The sequence below is a fragment of the Leishmania major genome, chromosome 30 (genome assembly GCF_000002725.2).
Source record: "Leishmania major strain Friedlin complete genome, chromosome 30".
NCBI lineage: Eukaryota > Euglenozoa > Kinetoplastea > Trypanosomatida > Trypanosomatidae > Leishmania > Leishmania major.
In genome coordinates this window covers 156,619-170,671 of record NC_007271.2, presented here as the reverse complement: position 1 = coordinate 170,671, position 14,053 = coordinate 156,619, and the positions used below count along the sequence as shown (strand labels likewise).

General features: G+C 62.3%; 5 protein-coding genes across 5 annotated transcripts; all 5 read left to right on the top strand.

Moving 5' to 3' along the window:
* Positions 1 to 210: 210 nt before the first annotated feature.
* LMJF_30_0510 (conserved hypothetical protein) lies at positions 211 to 3,657 on the top strand (the record flags this gene model as incomplete). Its single annotated transcript, XM_001684589.1, has 1 exon — positions 211 to 3,657. The coding sequence occupies one exon, from the start codon at positions 211 to 213 to the stop codon at positions 3,655 to 3,657; it is 3,447 nt and encodes a 1,148-aa protein (XP_001684641.1).
* A 1,543-nt stretch (positions 3,658 to 5,200) lies between these two features.
* LMJF_30_0500 (conserved hypothetical protein) lies at positions 5,201 to 6,658 on the top strand (the record flags this gene model as incomplete). The annotated part of the gene is made up of 1 exon (XM_001684588.1): positions 5,201 to 6,658. The coding sequence occupies one exon, from the start codon at positions 5,201 to 5,203 to the stop codon at positions 6,656 to 6,658; it is 1,458 nt and encodes a 485-aa protein (XP_001684640.1).
* A 1,516-nt stretch (positions 6,659 to 8,174) lies between these two features.
* Positions 8,175 to 8,501, top strand: LMJF_30_0495 (hypothetical protein; the record flags this gene model as incomplete). The annotated part of the gene is made up of 1 exon (XM_003722324.1): positions 8,175 to 8,501. The coding sequence occupies one exon, from the start codon at positions 8,175 to 8,177 to the stop codon at positions 8,499 to 8,501; it is 327 nt and encodes a 108-aa protein (XP_003722372.1).
* A 629-nt stretch (positions 8,502 to 9,130) lies between these two features.
* On the top strand, positions 9,131 to 11,281 carry LMJF_30_0490 (conserved hypothetical protein; the record flags this gene model as incomplete). The annotated part of the gene is made up of 1 exon (XM_001684587.1): positions 9,131 to 11,281. The coding sequence occupies one exon, from the start codon at positions 9,131 to 9,133 to the stop codon at positions 11,279 to 11,281; it is 2,151 nt and encodes a 716-aa protein (XP_001684639.1).
* A 922-nt stretch (positions 11,282 to 12,203) lies between these two features.
* On the top strand, positions 12,204 to 13,613 carry LMJF_30_0480 (putative bystin; the record flags this gene model as incomplete). Its single annotated transcript, XM_001684586.1, has 1 exon — positions 12,204 to 13,613. The coding sequence occupies one exon, from the start codon at positions 12,204 to 12,206 to the stop codon at positions 13,611 to 13,613; it is 1,410 nt and encodes a 469-aa protein (XP_001684638.1).
* Between the last annotated feature and the right edge of the window lie 440 nt (positions 13,614 to 14,053).

Sequence of the window (14,053 nt, the reverse complement as noted above, 5' to 3'; positions counted from 1 at the left end):
TCTTTCGCTTCTCCCTCCCTCGCATCACTCTCGCGCACACGCGCGCACACCCCGTTGTCGATACCGTTGCTCCTCGGCAGAACGCACAAGACGCAATCGTGTGAGCGGTGCCGTTTCGGCACACACCGAGAGACGCACAAGCACTCACCTCACTCACTCGCATGATTGCTGACACACACGCACACGCAAACACACAAGAAAGGCAGCGACATGTGCGCGAGCCCCTCAGCGACGGTGCACGTGCCCACCGTGTACGACTCGATGCATGAGCAGTCCCGCAGCATCGGAACGTTCGCCTCTACAGAGCTGGAGAACGTCTACAGCTTGTCGGCACGCATGTCAGCGGCGCGCCATGCCACGTCGCCTTCCTCCGCCACGCGCAGCCTCGCGGACTTCCTCGACGACATCTTCTTCTCCTACACCGGGGTGCCATCGTGGTCAACCTTTCTCCACATCCAGCAGGAGGGGGCGGCGCTGCGGCGCCAGCTCGGCGACGGCGCCACTTTTGCACACGAAGCCGTGCACCCGTCGCTATCGCCCGTTCTGAAGCAGTGGGCTCAGACACTTCGAAGCCAGCGGGCGGCGCGTGCACGCGCCATTGGCGCCGGCGACTCTCCTCGCAACCCCATAGTCGTGAGCGCTGCCGCTCCGCGCGGCGCGACGTCGACAGGAAAGCCACCCTTCAGATCTGAGTTGAGCGCCTCGGTGACTGCTGCTGCTCCTGCTGCCACATTGAACTACAATGCAACGAAGTCCGTGGCTTTCATGACCGCCGGCACCTCCGATGATCTAGATAGCTCCTCCTCGCTGATGGAGCGGGGGTTGGCGGCGGAGAACGCACGCGCGCACCGCCCAGCCGAGGAGGACGGTGTGCTACCTTTATGGAAGGACTTGAAGCCGACAAAGCGCTGCGGCCCGCTTGCGCTGCAGGGCTTGCGAGCGGCTGTCGGCGCCTACTACCTGGTGCTACTGCGCCTCGTGGACATTACCGAGTCGCTGGCCGATCATTGGGGGCTTCTCTCGCCCAAGGAGCTGAAGGGGCTGCACCGTGCCATGGCCGCTGAAAAGGCTGCACACGTGCCGCCTAGCTTTCTCTTCTCTGTCTTCACGGAGCTGAACGCGTCGGGGGAGCGCCTGAACAACGTCGTGGCGGATTTCTGCAAGTGCACTCGTCTGGAGACGGTTCAGCTCAACGGCAACGCAGCGCTGACGGAGCTGAGCGTGCTGCCGCCTCACTGCCGCGTCGTGACCGCGTGCGGATGCAGCCTTGATCGCTTTCTCGAGGAGGCGCGTTCGACGCCGCCATCGCCGCCCTCGGGGGCGCCGCGTGCCGTATACGCATCGGTGACGACACTGGGGCTCGCCTATAACTGCCTGCGGCACCTACACTTCTTACAGCAGCTACCCTCTCTGCGCGTTCTGAACATGTCCTTCAATTACGTGAGTGATTTGGAGGCTGCGGTGCGGGATGTGGCCGCGCACGGGTCACTGACGGAAGTGACGCTGCAAGGCAACCCTATTTCGCTTTTGGATGCTTATCGCACTGTCGTGGTGCGTGGCTGCGTGCACCTCGACCGACTCGACGGGGTCACCGTCACCGGGGAGGAGCGAGCCTTGAGCTGCCTGACCGTCGACGGCGGGGACGCCGCTCAGGAGGACTCGCCGGGGCGGCCTTTGCTCGACAGCGCACTTGCCGGTGCTGAGAGGAAGCCATCTTGTACGGCGCTGCCTGACATCTGCGGACGGCGTCGATTGACCGTGTCCGCCTCTCCGGCCTCGCCTTCGCAGCAGCACAGCCCGTCGACACGAGGCTGCGTGACCTTCGGAGCTCTTCCCATCCCCAAATCGAACTCGGTAGTGGCCATGGTGGACTCGCAGCCACCTGTGCCAGGTGAGGTACTGCGGACAACCGTGGCGGCGGGGCTGGATTTGGTCATGGTGAGAGGTCTGGCCAGTCTCCAGCCCGCGCCACAGACTTGCCTGGCAGATAGCTTGCTGCCCTCCTCCGGCTTCTTACTTGAGTTAGCAGGAGTAGATACGTCGGCGCAGGCATCGGTGCCGAGGGGTGGCTGCACCTCGCCTATACAGGCAAGCTCCCTCGTCACGTCACCGCTGGCATCCCCTCGCACTTCCTCTGTGCAGGCAGGCAGCCGCAAGGGCCGCCACCACGGCGGGGCGGCCGGGGACAGCGGTGGCAGAGGCGCCTCTGCCGACTGCAATTCCACAAGCGGAAAGCGAGTCGTGCCGCCGCTGTACGAGGTGTCGTCACGGGTCACGGTGGAGGGCTGCTGGGGCGGCTCTAGCGTCTCAAGCGGCGATGCGCCACTCGGCAGCGCAGACGGTGTGCGTGTTGCTGTGGAAGTATGTCTGGAGCCACCCGCTCCCTTATGCACGCACTCGGCGGGCCGGCATGCTGGAGCACTTGGTGCGCCACCACCGCGCGTGTCGTCTGCCGCACAAAGTAGGCAGCGCAGGACTGGCGGGACCGCGGCTGCCGCCAACGGGGAAACACCGCCACTCCCCATCCCCGACCCGTACATCCCGGCCCGCTGCACGGCGGGGGCCGGAGGTGGCGGCGGAGCTTCATGCGTAGTGAGCCTCCCCGTCACCGACACCCTCGTCTGCGCTCTTCAGCAGCCGCTAGTGCTGCGCGTCATGGTGCAGGACACATTCCGGTTCGCAGAGGGTGAGGCTGCCCTGCGCTCGCAGCTGGACACCTCTGCGTCAAGCGCGGCCCGCGGCAATCCGGTAGGTCGAAGCGGCGCTGCTGCGCGGAGTGTCCCTGGGGAGCTTCCATCGAACGTAGCGCTAACCTCTGCCTTCTCGCTAGGGGGGGCACCGCCGTGGGCAACATCGTGCCAACGCGGAAGCGAGGATGCCGAGGAGGAGGAGGCAGTGCTGCTCCTGCGACGCGAGCTCGGGGTGATAACGCTGGACCCCCGCAATCTTTTCATGGCGGCTGACGGCAATCCAGCGACGTGTACGGGGGCGCCATGCGCGCCCACTCCGCTTCCCCGCTGCCGTGTGTTGTATGTGCACGATGCGGTTCTCGAAAGAGACTCGCACACGCTGAAAAGCGCAGAGCGCGAGGTGCGGCAGTGTCAGCGTCGCCTCCGTGAGGCTCTTGCGACCTACTCGGACATGCACCACCAGTACAAGGAGGCAAGCCGCAAGGGCTTGGAAAACCCCGACTCTCTCTCCCCGGCGCCGTCAGCAGCACTCGGTAAGGACAGCGTCGCCACTGGCACGACGTCACCGCAGTCGAACAGACGGCGCACCTCCGTAGCGGTAAACTCCTCTACGGTGGTGCTGCCGCTGTCATCCGCGTCGTCGAACAAGCAATCCGCCCGCTCCCGCCCCGCGAGTGTGGTGGCCCCGCCTGCCCACACTTCACAGTTGCAGGGTTTGTATGCCAGCCTCAAAGCTGAGCAACTGCGCGTGGCTCAGCGAGCCTTACGTGTGCTGGCGCTACGGACACGACTGGACGAGCTCAGCGGCGCGTCTCTCTCCGTCAGCGTTCGGTTTTGCGTTGGGCGTGGCGCGGCCCCGCCGCCGTCGACCGCCGCCGATGCCGAACTGGAGGCGTTGCGCCACCCCACCGGGTCACCCAAGGGTCGCAAAGGACGCCAGCAGGCCGCCAAAGGAACTCGTCGCTAGACAGCACGATGACACTCTGCCTAGCGGTGGCACTCACTCGATTTCGCTGCTGTGCGGCGACATCTTCGCTGATCTCCTCCCCCTTTCTCGCTCGATGTACAGTAGCGCGTGGGCGTGTCAAGGCGGACGCACGCCACACACCGCGCTTTCGCGTTTTGTTCTGTTTTTTTTCGTTTTTTTGCTTTGGCATCCTGTGAGCCGGCGGACACATGCGGGCCGGTATTTTGACGTCTGGTGGCAGCCACCACCGCCCCCTCCTCCCCACCCCTCCGCGACCCTCGAGTATGACCGGTCCCGTGCTCCTCCCCGCGCTCTCTTCGTGATGACTGATCTTTCTCCTTTGGCACACCCTCTTTTCTAATGTAAGTCCACTTCTCAGGGTGAGGGCCGCGGGGCGGGCGGGGCGGTGAGGACCAGTTATCGGGAGAGGGTGCTGGGGATAGTGGTGTTGGACCCGTGCACACGCACGCTCCCACACATCTGTATGTGTGTATCATATCTGTGAGGGGCATAGAGAGAGAGAGACATGGGGTGTGAGGGGGAGGGGGCGGGCGCGACTGTGCGTGGTGCGTGTGGAGGCGGGTGATGGCGTATGCACAGCAGCGCGCCCTGGGAGAGGAGGCGAAGGGGGGGGGCGCAGCTGTATCCTCTCTTCTCTTTCCCTCGACGTACCTTCGCTCTTCATCCGTTCTACACTCGCGCCTGCGCCTCTTTCTGTGATGGAAAGTCACCGGGTGCGAGCACGCGGCACTCGCCTTCCTCTCCCCAGAGAGACAAGAACGCGTTACACAGCACAAACATTGGAAGACGAGGAGTAGTAACGCAGGTGAGGTGGCAAGAAGAGGAGACGTACCCACAGACCACCACACACACACACACGTGATAGGGAGAATCGCGCATGCGAACGCGTAAAAGAAGGTGCTGATGTCGTCGACGACGCGTGCTTGGTGTTCTTGCGGCCACCGTCCCCCCCCCCCTCCCCCTCTCCCTTTGGGGGGGGTGGAGGTGGAGGGTGGACTGACCGAACAGCTGCCGACCGTGTTTTGGCATACATCACCTCCGCCTGTGGCCACGTGGCTGCTGCCACCCTCTGTCGCCCTTCCACGCTGAAGGGAATGCGTGTCCACTGGTGTGGCGTCTTTTTTGCAGCCGCTGATGACAGACAGCCGCTTGTAGACCCTTCCATGACCTCCTCGCTCCTTCGCCTACTCCTAGGAAAGCAACGATCAACTTCCCACACAGGCGCACGGGGCTCTTGTGTTGTCGACTCGACTCCTCCACGCCGTTTTCTTCTCTTTTGCCCGAGTATGCGGTAGAGGGGAAGAGGGAGGCTGATCGCAGTTACGTTGCGCTTATTCAAGTGACCGGCTGGCGCATGAGGGCACCGTCGCCGTGCGACAGAATCTTTTTGACAACCACTTGTATACAGATACACATGCAGATACGCTCAGGAGGTCAAGCCTCCTTGACACAGAGACCCGCAAAGACACATACACCTTGAGCAACCACCACCAGAACGTGTACGGTGCGCCCCCTATCATCCATGTCCTTTCTTCGTCCTACCATGTCGAGCCTGCGACGCGCGGTCAACGGTGGAAAAGACGAGCAACACCTCCATGGAGATCCCTCTGCCACTGCGGGTGTCGCACAACCCCTCCCAGCGCAGCCGATCTTCCACAACGCTGCCACAGCTGACTACTCGCACGTGTCTAGTCGTGTGGACACCGGCCTCCGCAGCCGCGTTCGCACGTCCTCGCTGACTCGGCGCCCCGCTGCAACCGCTGTGCCCCGTTCGCCGTCCCTGCGCGAGTTTTCGGACAGATGCGACAGTGTCATCCAACGCGCGCAGGAGATGCTCGAGCGCACACGTGAGCAGGAGCTGAAAGTGACGAAGGCACTCGAGGAGCGTAAGTCGCAATCCCCCGCGCGCCAAGCAACGCCACCCCCGCAAAGAGAGATGACCCCGCAACGGACGCCGGCAAACATGCAGGCCGGCCTCGCTTCTCCCTCGTCGTCCCCAGCGATGCTGAACGCACCCTACACTACGCCGGTGGCACCGCCAAGGGCGTCGTCGACCCTCACCACCACATCGCCCACTCTCCCGCCGCTTCCGGCACCTCCGCCGACCCCGGCAGGTCTCCCGCACAGTCCGCCGCCCACGCAGCCAGACACTGACAAGGGCCCCAGCGATCCCGTCGGCCGCTTCTCGCCTCCCTCGCTATTTCAGCGCCTTCGGCAATCCTGGCAGCGTGGATCCGGCCTGGCATGGGAGGCCCACGCAACGTCGCCTACACCGTCGTCGCCCGATGGGGCGCTGTCCGTCGGCATCGCACGCGTGAGCCCGCGCAAGTCAGTGCGCTTCGCCAGCCCCGACAAGCTGGAGACGGTCACACCGACGAAGGTGGTCGTGCTATCCAGCGATGACGACGACGAAGACGAAGAAGACGAGGAAACAAGCGAGGATGGGGAGGAGGAAGAGCAGGGGCAGCTGCCGCCCACCAAGAAGACGCGCGCTGAGTCGAGCGGCTGCCGCCACACGCCTCACCGCGATTCTATCGTAGTGCCGCCAGCTCCACCTCCGTCCGCCGTAAAGCCCGGCAGCCGTAGCCGCAGCGGGAGCAGCAACTCTTTGCCCTCCTCCAGGTCCCCCCCGCCGTCACGGGGCACTGTGTCTCCTCCGTCCTCGCATAGGGAGGGCACCCGATCGCCCTCCTCCACGCGCGCAACCTCGCCTCGCCAGTGTAGCGGCAGCAGTGGCGATGGAAGCAGAAGTGGTCGCAGCTCCACCTCCTCGAGTCGCCCGCCGATGAATCATGACGAGGTCAAGGAGTACGTCATACAACACACCATCCGCCGCTCGCTCTCGCGTATCTCGAGGGCCAACATGGAGGACTATCTCAGAGAGGAGGGCGTGACGCTGCCAGCCGAGGGACATTGGCTGAAGCGGCAACTCCTTGCACACATCCGCGCCCTCATCAAGCAGGAGCTAGCGCCGCACTGACACCAGAGATAGAGCGGCTGGGAAGAGGGGAGAGGAGGCATCGGGCAAGGTCGGATGCGGCGAACTTGTACGCACACACGGGCATTATGTGCTGTCGAGCCATCCGCTACAGAGCGGTCCTCTCAGGCTTCGCCTCTCCCTCCCTCCTCTCTCTCTCTTTGGACGCCGACGGTGATGATGGAGCGAGTGTGCACCACCGCGGAGCGGCCTACCGTTAGACTACAGTGTGATGTTTTTTTTTTTTTTACGTTTCTTTGTTCCATAAGAGCACCCGTAGATGCATCGGACGCGTTGGCGTGGATACTCGTTGTCTCTCTCTCTCTCTCCCTTTGCTTTTCTCTGTTTTGCTTGCGCGCCCCTTTTTCTTCCTCCTCTAGGGCTTCAGGGTGTGGTTCTCTTGCCGCACGGAGAGGGCATGTGTGCCCTGCGCATGTGCGTGCGAACGTGTGCCTTCTTCTCTGCGGCACAGCAGCGCGAGTAGATAGTATACGCACAGGCAGACGCCGACGCCGGCGAAGAGCGATGTCAGAGTGCTGTGTGCACGCTCCTCTACAAACACCTGCGTTCTCCCTGACTGACAGCTTACAAGCCTGCACAGAGGGGTGGTATGAGGTTGCACGTTTGTAGGCGTGCCCTCCGAGTCTTCGCTTCTGGTGCTCTCACACGCCTGATCTCTGTCTTGGCCCTCTCCCTCGCTTCCCGCTGCGTATTCCACCCACTGAATGTCTCTCTCTTTCTCTTCGGTTCTGCTTGCGCGCTGCGCGCATCGGGGCACCCGGGGCGGGACGGCGAGCGTAACAAGAAGGCTGACGGGGGAAGTGGTTGAGGGGATGGGGATGAGGATGGGGAGGGATTAGCTACCCTGGGACGAGCGAACGCAACAACTGCGACGCGCTTCTCCCACGCACCACTGGATGCGCCGTGCATGCCAATACAGAACAATCATCGACAGTGAAAATGCGCTTCGGTGTGGGACTTGCAGCCGTCGTTTCACCTGCGAAGCGGGTCTCCCTTTCATCGGATACGCACATGGCAAGGTTGTACAGGGCCGGCCTGCGCTTGTCTGTTTGCTCTCTCTGTATGTTCTCCCCGGGGTCGCGGGTCCGATGGTCGTGTGCACTTGTGGTGTCGAGCCCGTTTTCCACCACCGCCGCGCTACGGGCAACTGTGACTGGCCTCACGTGTGCCAGCGAGAAAGCGGGAGAAGCACCTTTGATGTCCATGGCACTCTCTTGCAACTCAGCAGCATGTCCACCAGCTTCGTGTGCCGCATCCCCTTGTCCCCTCTCTGTGCGCTCACGTGCGTCTCGCCTCCTCTTTTTTTTTTGTAATTCTTGGCTTCTCATCGAATCGCTGTGGCACACGTGAGCGAACGTGACCGCGCTCTCTTCCATGGACGGCGTTTCTTCCTGACTTTCATGGACGGACTTGCACGACAAGCGCTGCGCCCATCGCTGCTCCTGTTGCTGTGCTGCTCGTCCAGCCCTCGTTCTCTCTCTTCCCGTTCCTCAGCCGAATGGCTCGGCTGAGGACCATCACATCCATACACTTGCGAATACTTACCGAAAACTGGGTTGAGAAACGGTTGCACTCGAGAGTTTACCCGACGTCAGCGTTACCCCTGCCTCCACAGAGCGACGGAGCCCCAGACCAAGGAGCTCGTGCAGTGTGCGCACTTCTCCGGCCTCATCATCGCTGTTGCCACACACGAAAGAGAGCACCGGACTCCCTCGCTCATTCTTGCGCAGCTGCGAGGGCTGCGCAGAGGCAGCAGCGGAGGAGGGAGAGGGTAGACGGCGGACAGCTGCTTGTTGGTCGGTGTTATATATATATATATATATAGAGTGCATCTGCGCATGCTGCGGCTGCCTCTTATTCTCTTTCCCGGTGTGTTGAGCAGCGTGTGAAGGCAACTCGGGCTGAAGGCGAAAGCGGCATTTACATGGCACGGAGCTCGAATGGCTGAAGGAGAGAAGGCGATGCACCAGCGCCACATTCCATCACGCCCCTCTCTCCCACCCCTCCTCCTCACGCACATGCATAGCTGCGCAGGTCTGTGGTCAGGCTCGTGATGCACAAGGAACGGAGGACAAGCCTCCTCACTCCCCTCCACTCATCCATCGTTTTCTTGTGCTCTTCTTCTTTGTTACTTCATTGCGCTCATTTTCCTTTTCGCGCGTAGCGACTCCGGCCAGGACTCGGTGCGCCTTTTCTTTTGTTCGTTTCCAACTTGCTGCTGTTGAGTGTGCCGGCATCTGTGCATATCTGCTGCACAGAGGCAGACGGACACACACACACACACACACACACACACACATACACACTCATAGAACAGAGTATGCGGCATCGGCCTACTGCCCTGCCCCCTCCGCTGCTTCTCCCGCCTTCCCTACCTCCCTGCTTGCCTCGGCTGGCCAGCACTGCTTGCGCGAACACCACCCTCCACACACACACACACACACAGTGACCACGATGTCCGGTTCCACCCAGCGTGCCGAGCAGCAGCGGCGCATTCAGCAACTCCACGAGCGGCTTGAGTTGTACAACATCGCCGACAGACACACAGACCCGACGAGCAACTCTGCTGGCGGCGTGGGCTTCGCCAGTGCTGGGGGGCTTGAGACCGGTGGTGGCGACAAAGCGCCGACGACGAAGCCGTCCCGGGCTGCTCCGATGTCCGGCTCACCCAATCTCAAGCCGACGTCGGCTCCCACCTCCAACGCGTTCTTCTTTACCTCTTCCCTTCCGCGGCGAGCGGCCGATGCAGGTGCACCGTCATCCACGTTGGGGCTGCAGCAAGGCAACGGCAGCGGTAGCAGGGCCACAGCCGCGCCGTCCGCCACTGAAATAGCTGAGGTGTCGCGGGCCTCGCCGACACCACAGCAGCAGCCGCAGGTGCAGATGCCACCTCCGGCGCCTGCACCCCAGCTCGCCCGCAACCTCGCTCAGGAGTTCTTCGGGTCTGCGGCGAGCCCGACTCATGCGTCGCCGACAAGAGCTGCTTCTCGCTCTTCGGCGATGACGAGCGGGGCAGCCGCTTCTCCGGTTGCTCCGGAGCGTCCTTCTGTCACCGCTGCCTACCCTGAGTCGGCAACCGAGGCAACAGCTGCCGCGACAGCTGCCAAGGCCGGCTCCCCGCCTCTCGCCGCCAACGTTTTCGACTATTACGAGGACTTCAAATCTGACGGGAGCGAGGGCGACGAGTACGAGGTGGAGGAGGTGGAGGAGTGCATGGAAGACGAGGAGGACTACGTTGGTGACGGGGAGGATACCGACGAGCACGCGCGTGGAAAGGCGTCCCTGACGCTGGAGGACGTGCTGCGACGCCTGCACCGCGCCTGCAGCGGCTCCGTTGATCATGCGGCGGCGGCATCCCCCCTAGAGCAGGCTATGGCAGCTGCGTCCGCCTCATCTCCGCTTGCGCGTGATCCGTCACTGGCAACTGCAACACCCGCCGCCGCTGCGGCGACGCGTGTTACGTTGACCGCCGCCGCCGCCAGTCCCATAGGTACTACCTATCCCTTTCTCCAGCAAGCGACGGAAGTTTATCGTCAGCGCCATCTTTACAAAGCCACTCAGGAACATCAGCAGCATCATAGTCCATTCAACACCGGCTACGCGTGGAGCACGGATGAGGAGACGAGCGTGACCGACACGTCGACCTCCGAGCCGACGGAAGGGCTGGGTGACGCGTCTGAGAGCCGCTCTGCCTCCGTCTCTTCCTCTGCTTCAGCGGCTTCGAAAGGGCATTTGACTGCGGCTAACGCGGCCGCAGCTGTACAAAACAGCGGCTTATTGGCGGCGGCACTGCAGCCACTCGCAGACACAGCAATCGCGACTCCCACCGCCTCGGACAGGGCGAGCGCGGAGAAGGTGCTTCCTTCCTCTGCCCTGTGCTTCGATCAGCTCGAGACTGCGTATCGGCGCCTGCTCATCCTTCAACAAGGGGCCAAGTACGTATCCGAGCTTGCGGGACCGGAGTGCTTTCCACGTCCGCTCCCGCGCCAAGAGGAAGCCCGCGCACTAGCTGAGCAGCGCGACATGGTGGTGAAGCGTGACACGGAGATGCGGGCGGCACCGCCGGCAGGGTCGTCGCTGGAGGATTTGCGGCAGCGCGAGAGCGCCGCCATCGAGAGGACACTGGGATTGCTCCGCGAGAAGTTCGATGCAGCGATGAAGTCCTTGAAGCCCGTCGCCGATCGTGAGGCAGCCATCGAGGGGAAGCGGCGCACGTTGAAGCAGCGAGAGTTGGACATTGCAAAGCAGCGCGAGGCCCGGCTCATCGTCGAACGCGAGGTTGCCGCGGCGGAGAAGCGCCTCATGGAGCGCTCGGAGCAGCTGAGGAAGAGAGAGGAGGACTACAGTGCCCGTCTGCAGCAGCATGACCATCAGCAGAAGGCGGCGCAGGAACAGATAGGCGAGGTGGAACAGCTGAGCAAGCAGGTCTCCTCGTGGCTAGCGATTCTCGAAGAGCGCGATCGTCGTCTGGCCAGGAAGGAGAAGCGTCTGCAGCGTGTGCAGGCAGACCTGCTGAAGCGCACCGAAGACATCATTGTGTGGAAGAGGGCGACGCAGCGCATTAAGCAGATCCCGCCACCACCGTCTCCGCCGCGTATTAGCTGACCGCAAAGTCCCCGGTCAACTCGTTTTTTTCCTTTGACGCTGTGCTCGTAACGCGGACCCCCCTCCCCCCCCCCCCCACGCACAGATGCAGCCGTCCTCGCGCCTCTTGGAGTCTTTCCTCCACTAGCACGTGGATGCAGCTGCTGCCACGCCGCCTTTCCTCACTTCTCTTGCTTCTTCTCACTTGTCACGCTGCCGATCCCAGCAGGTTGGAAAGTAGCGAGCCGATGTGTCGGAGGCGGCAAGAGAGGAGCTGCTAGCCGGGGGGAAGGCCTATATAAGCGAGGGGGTGGGGCCTGAGTGCAGCTACCGCCATGCGCTATCCGGGTCACTGTCTGCAAGCAAATTGTTTGTATGCCACTCGTGCTGTATGCCTGTGTGTCCACGCTGGTGGACCTTCCCGTCCTGCTCCCCCCCCCCCCGATCCCCACACTCCCTCTCTCTCCTTGTACGAGCGCTGTCGCTGCCGTGGCACCGTCAGCCCCGTCCCCTCTCTTTGTGCAGTCGCCGCTCCATACTTTGTTCTCTTTATTCCTTTAAAACGAAAAGTGCACGCTAAGAAAACGAAAAGATTCCACCGGCACGTAATCCCTCGCCCTCCCCATCCCCCTCGCCGACTCAGTGTGACCGCCACTGCTGCTGCTGGTGTGGGCGTGCGGATATGTGTTGCACCCGCGTGCTGTCATGCGCGCACACCCTCGAGCTTTCTCTCGCTCGCTCGCTCTTTCCACTCTTTGCTGATCGAACAACGGCTGCGCTGCGCGCTCCCCGCACATTCCCCATGCGATTATCTCACATGCTCACTCCCTTCTGGTATGCTCTCTCTTCCCCTCCACAGAATTAGCGGTGGTTGCCCCGCACCTCACCATTTACAGTGCACACTCGAAGCTCCCTCTCTCTCACAAACACCTACACGCTGAGGATGCCCGGCAAGGAAAAGGCAAAGAGGGAGCTCCATCGCTCCAACCCGCTCGGCGATGATATCCACGCGGAGCGCTTCGCCAGCGCCAAGAGCGCGTCGCGCCATGCCGCAGACGAGAACGACGTGGATCAGGCTGGCTACCTCATCCCCAACCACACGACGAAACGGATCTTGCGCACCGCCAAGAAGCAGCTGGAGGCCATTCAGGGTGAGGTGACGGCTGAGAAGCACACCACCGCGGTGTGCGGAGAGGACTACCGCGACACCGGCCTGCAGGACCTCATCGACACCGAGGAGATGACGACGGAGGGTCGCGAGCATCGCTATGAGATGGAGGCGGCGGCGGATGACGAAGATGTGGTTCTGGAGTACGACGATAACGAGTCTATTGCATCCGAGATGCCGATGGATGTGCCGGACGTGTCCTCAGAGATGTACGGGATCAACGAGGAGGAGGCACGACTGCTGAACGCCTTCCAGCCCGCCTCGCGTGTGCAGAGCCGCAACTTGGCGGACATGATCATGGAAAAGATTAGGGAAAAGGAGCAGGGCACCCGCAGTGGCGCAGCCCCGAGCTCGAGCGATAACGCCCGCGTGGCGGACGAGGACAGTGAGGACAAGATCGACAATCGTGTGGCACGCGTGTACACGGCCATCGGCACGGTGCTGAAGCGCTACACCTCCGGCAAGATTCCGAAGGCGTTCAAGATTTTGCCAAACGTGAAGAACTGGGAGCAGCTGCTGATGCTGACGCGTCCGGATCAGTGGTCCCCGCACGCCACGTACCAGGCCACTCGCATCTTTGCCGCCAACTTGAACGAGAGTATGCTGCAGCGCTTCTACGCCGCGGTGCTGCTGCCCATCGTGCACGAGCGGCTGCTCGAGGAAAAGAAGCTGCACCCAGCCCTGTACATGGCAGTGCGCAAGGCGCTCTTTAAGCCCGTCGCCTTCTTCAAAGGCTTTCTGCTGCCGCTGGCAATGGATGAGGAGTGCACGCTGCGTGAGGCCCTTGTGGTGGCAAGCGTGCTGCAGCGCTGCCACTTGCCACCGGTGCCCACCGCCGTCACCATCTACAAGATTGCGCAGCAGCCCTTTAGCGGCCGGTGCTCCGTCTTTCTTCGTGTGCTCATCGACAAGAAGATGGCACTGCCGTATCAGGCCATCGACGAGCTGGTGAAGTACTTCCATCGCTTCTTGGAAACGCACACGAAGGAGGAGGCGCTGCCGGTGCTGTGGCATCAGACCCTGCTCTCCTTCATCCAGCACTACAAGGCAGACCTGACCGAGGCGCAGCTGGGGCTGCTATCAAACGTGTGCAACGTGCATTTTCACTACATGATCACCCCCGAGATCCGCCGCGAGATTGCAGCGGCGCTGCGCATGAAGCAAGGCGCGGCACCCGTTTCCTAGCGTGTGCGGGGCCAGAGTTACCCAAGCAAACACACACACGCGCGCCTCCCGTGTCAGCTCGTTTGTGGACAACGAGAAGAGCAGTCGCGTGCTTCGTTGGCTTTCCTTCATTGCACTGAACCCGGTTAACTAACGCCATATATTAAGCGTACCAACAGCTGAGCAGAGAGCAAACCCCCTCCTCCCCTCACCAGTGCACGCACAGGACAGGAGAGGACCGAATACGAGTAAGCCGGCATCAGCCGCAACCGCATTGCGTGCATGATCGTGCTTTCTTCCACACTCGCGCACGCGAGAGGTATCGAGGCGAGTAAGGCCCACGATTTCTGTGGCCACGTGCGGTTGCGCGTGCTACTGCCACAGCGAACAAAGAAAGGTGAAGCGCCGCACCTATGAGATGTGGAGGTGTGTGTGTGGGTGGGGGGGGGATGGGGCTGATC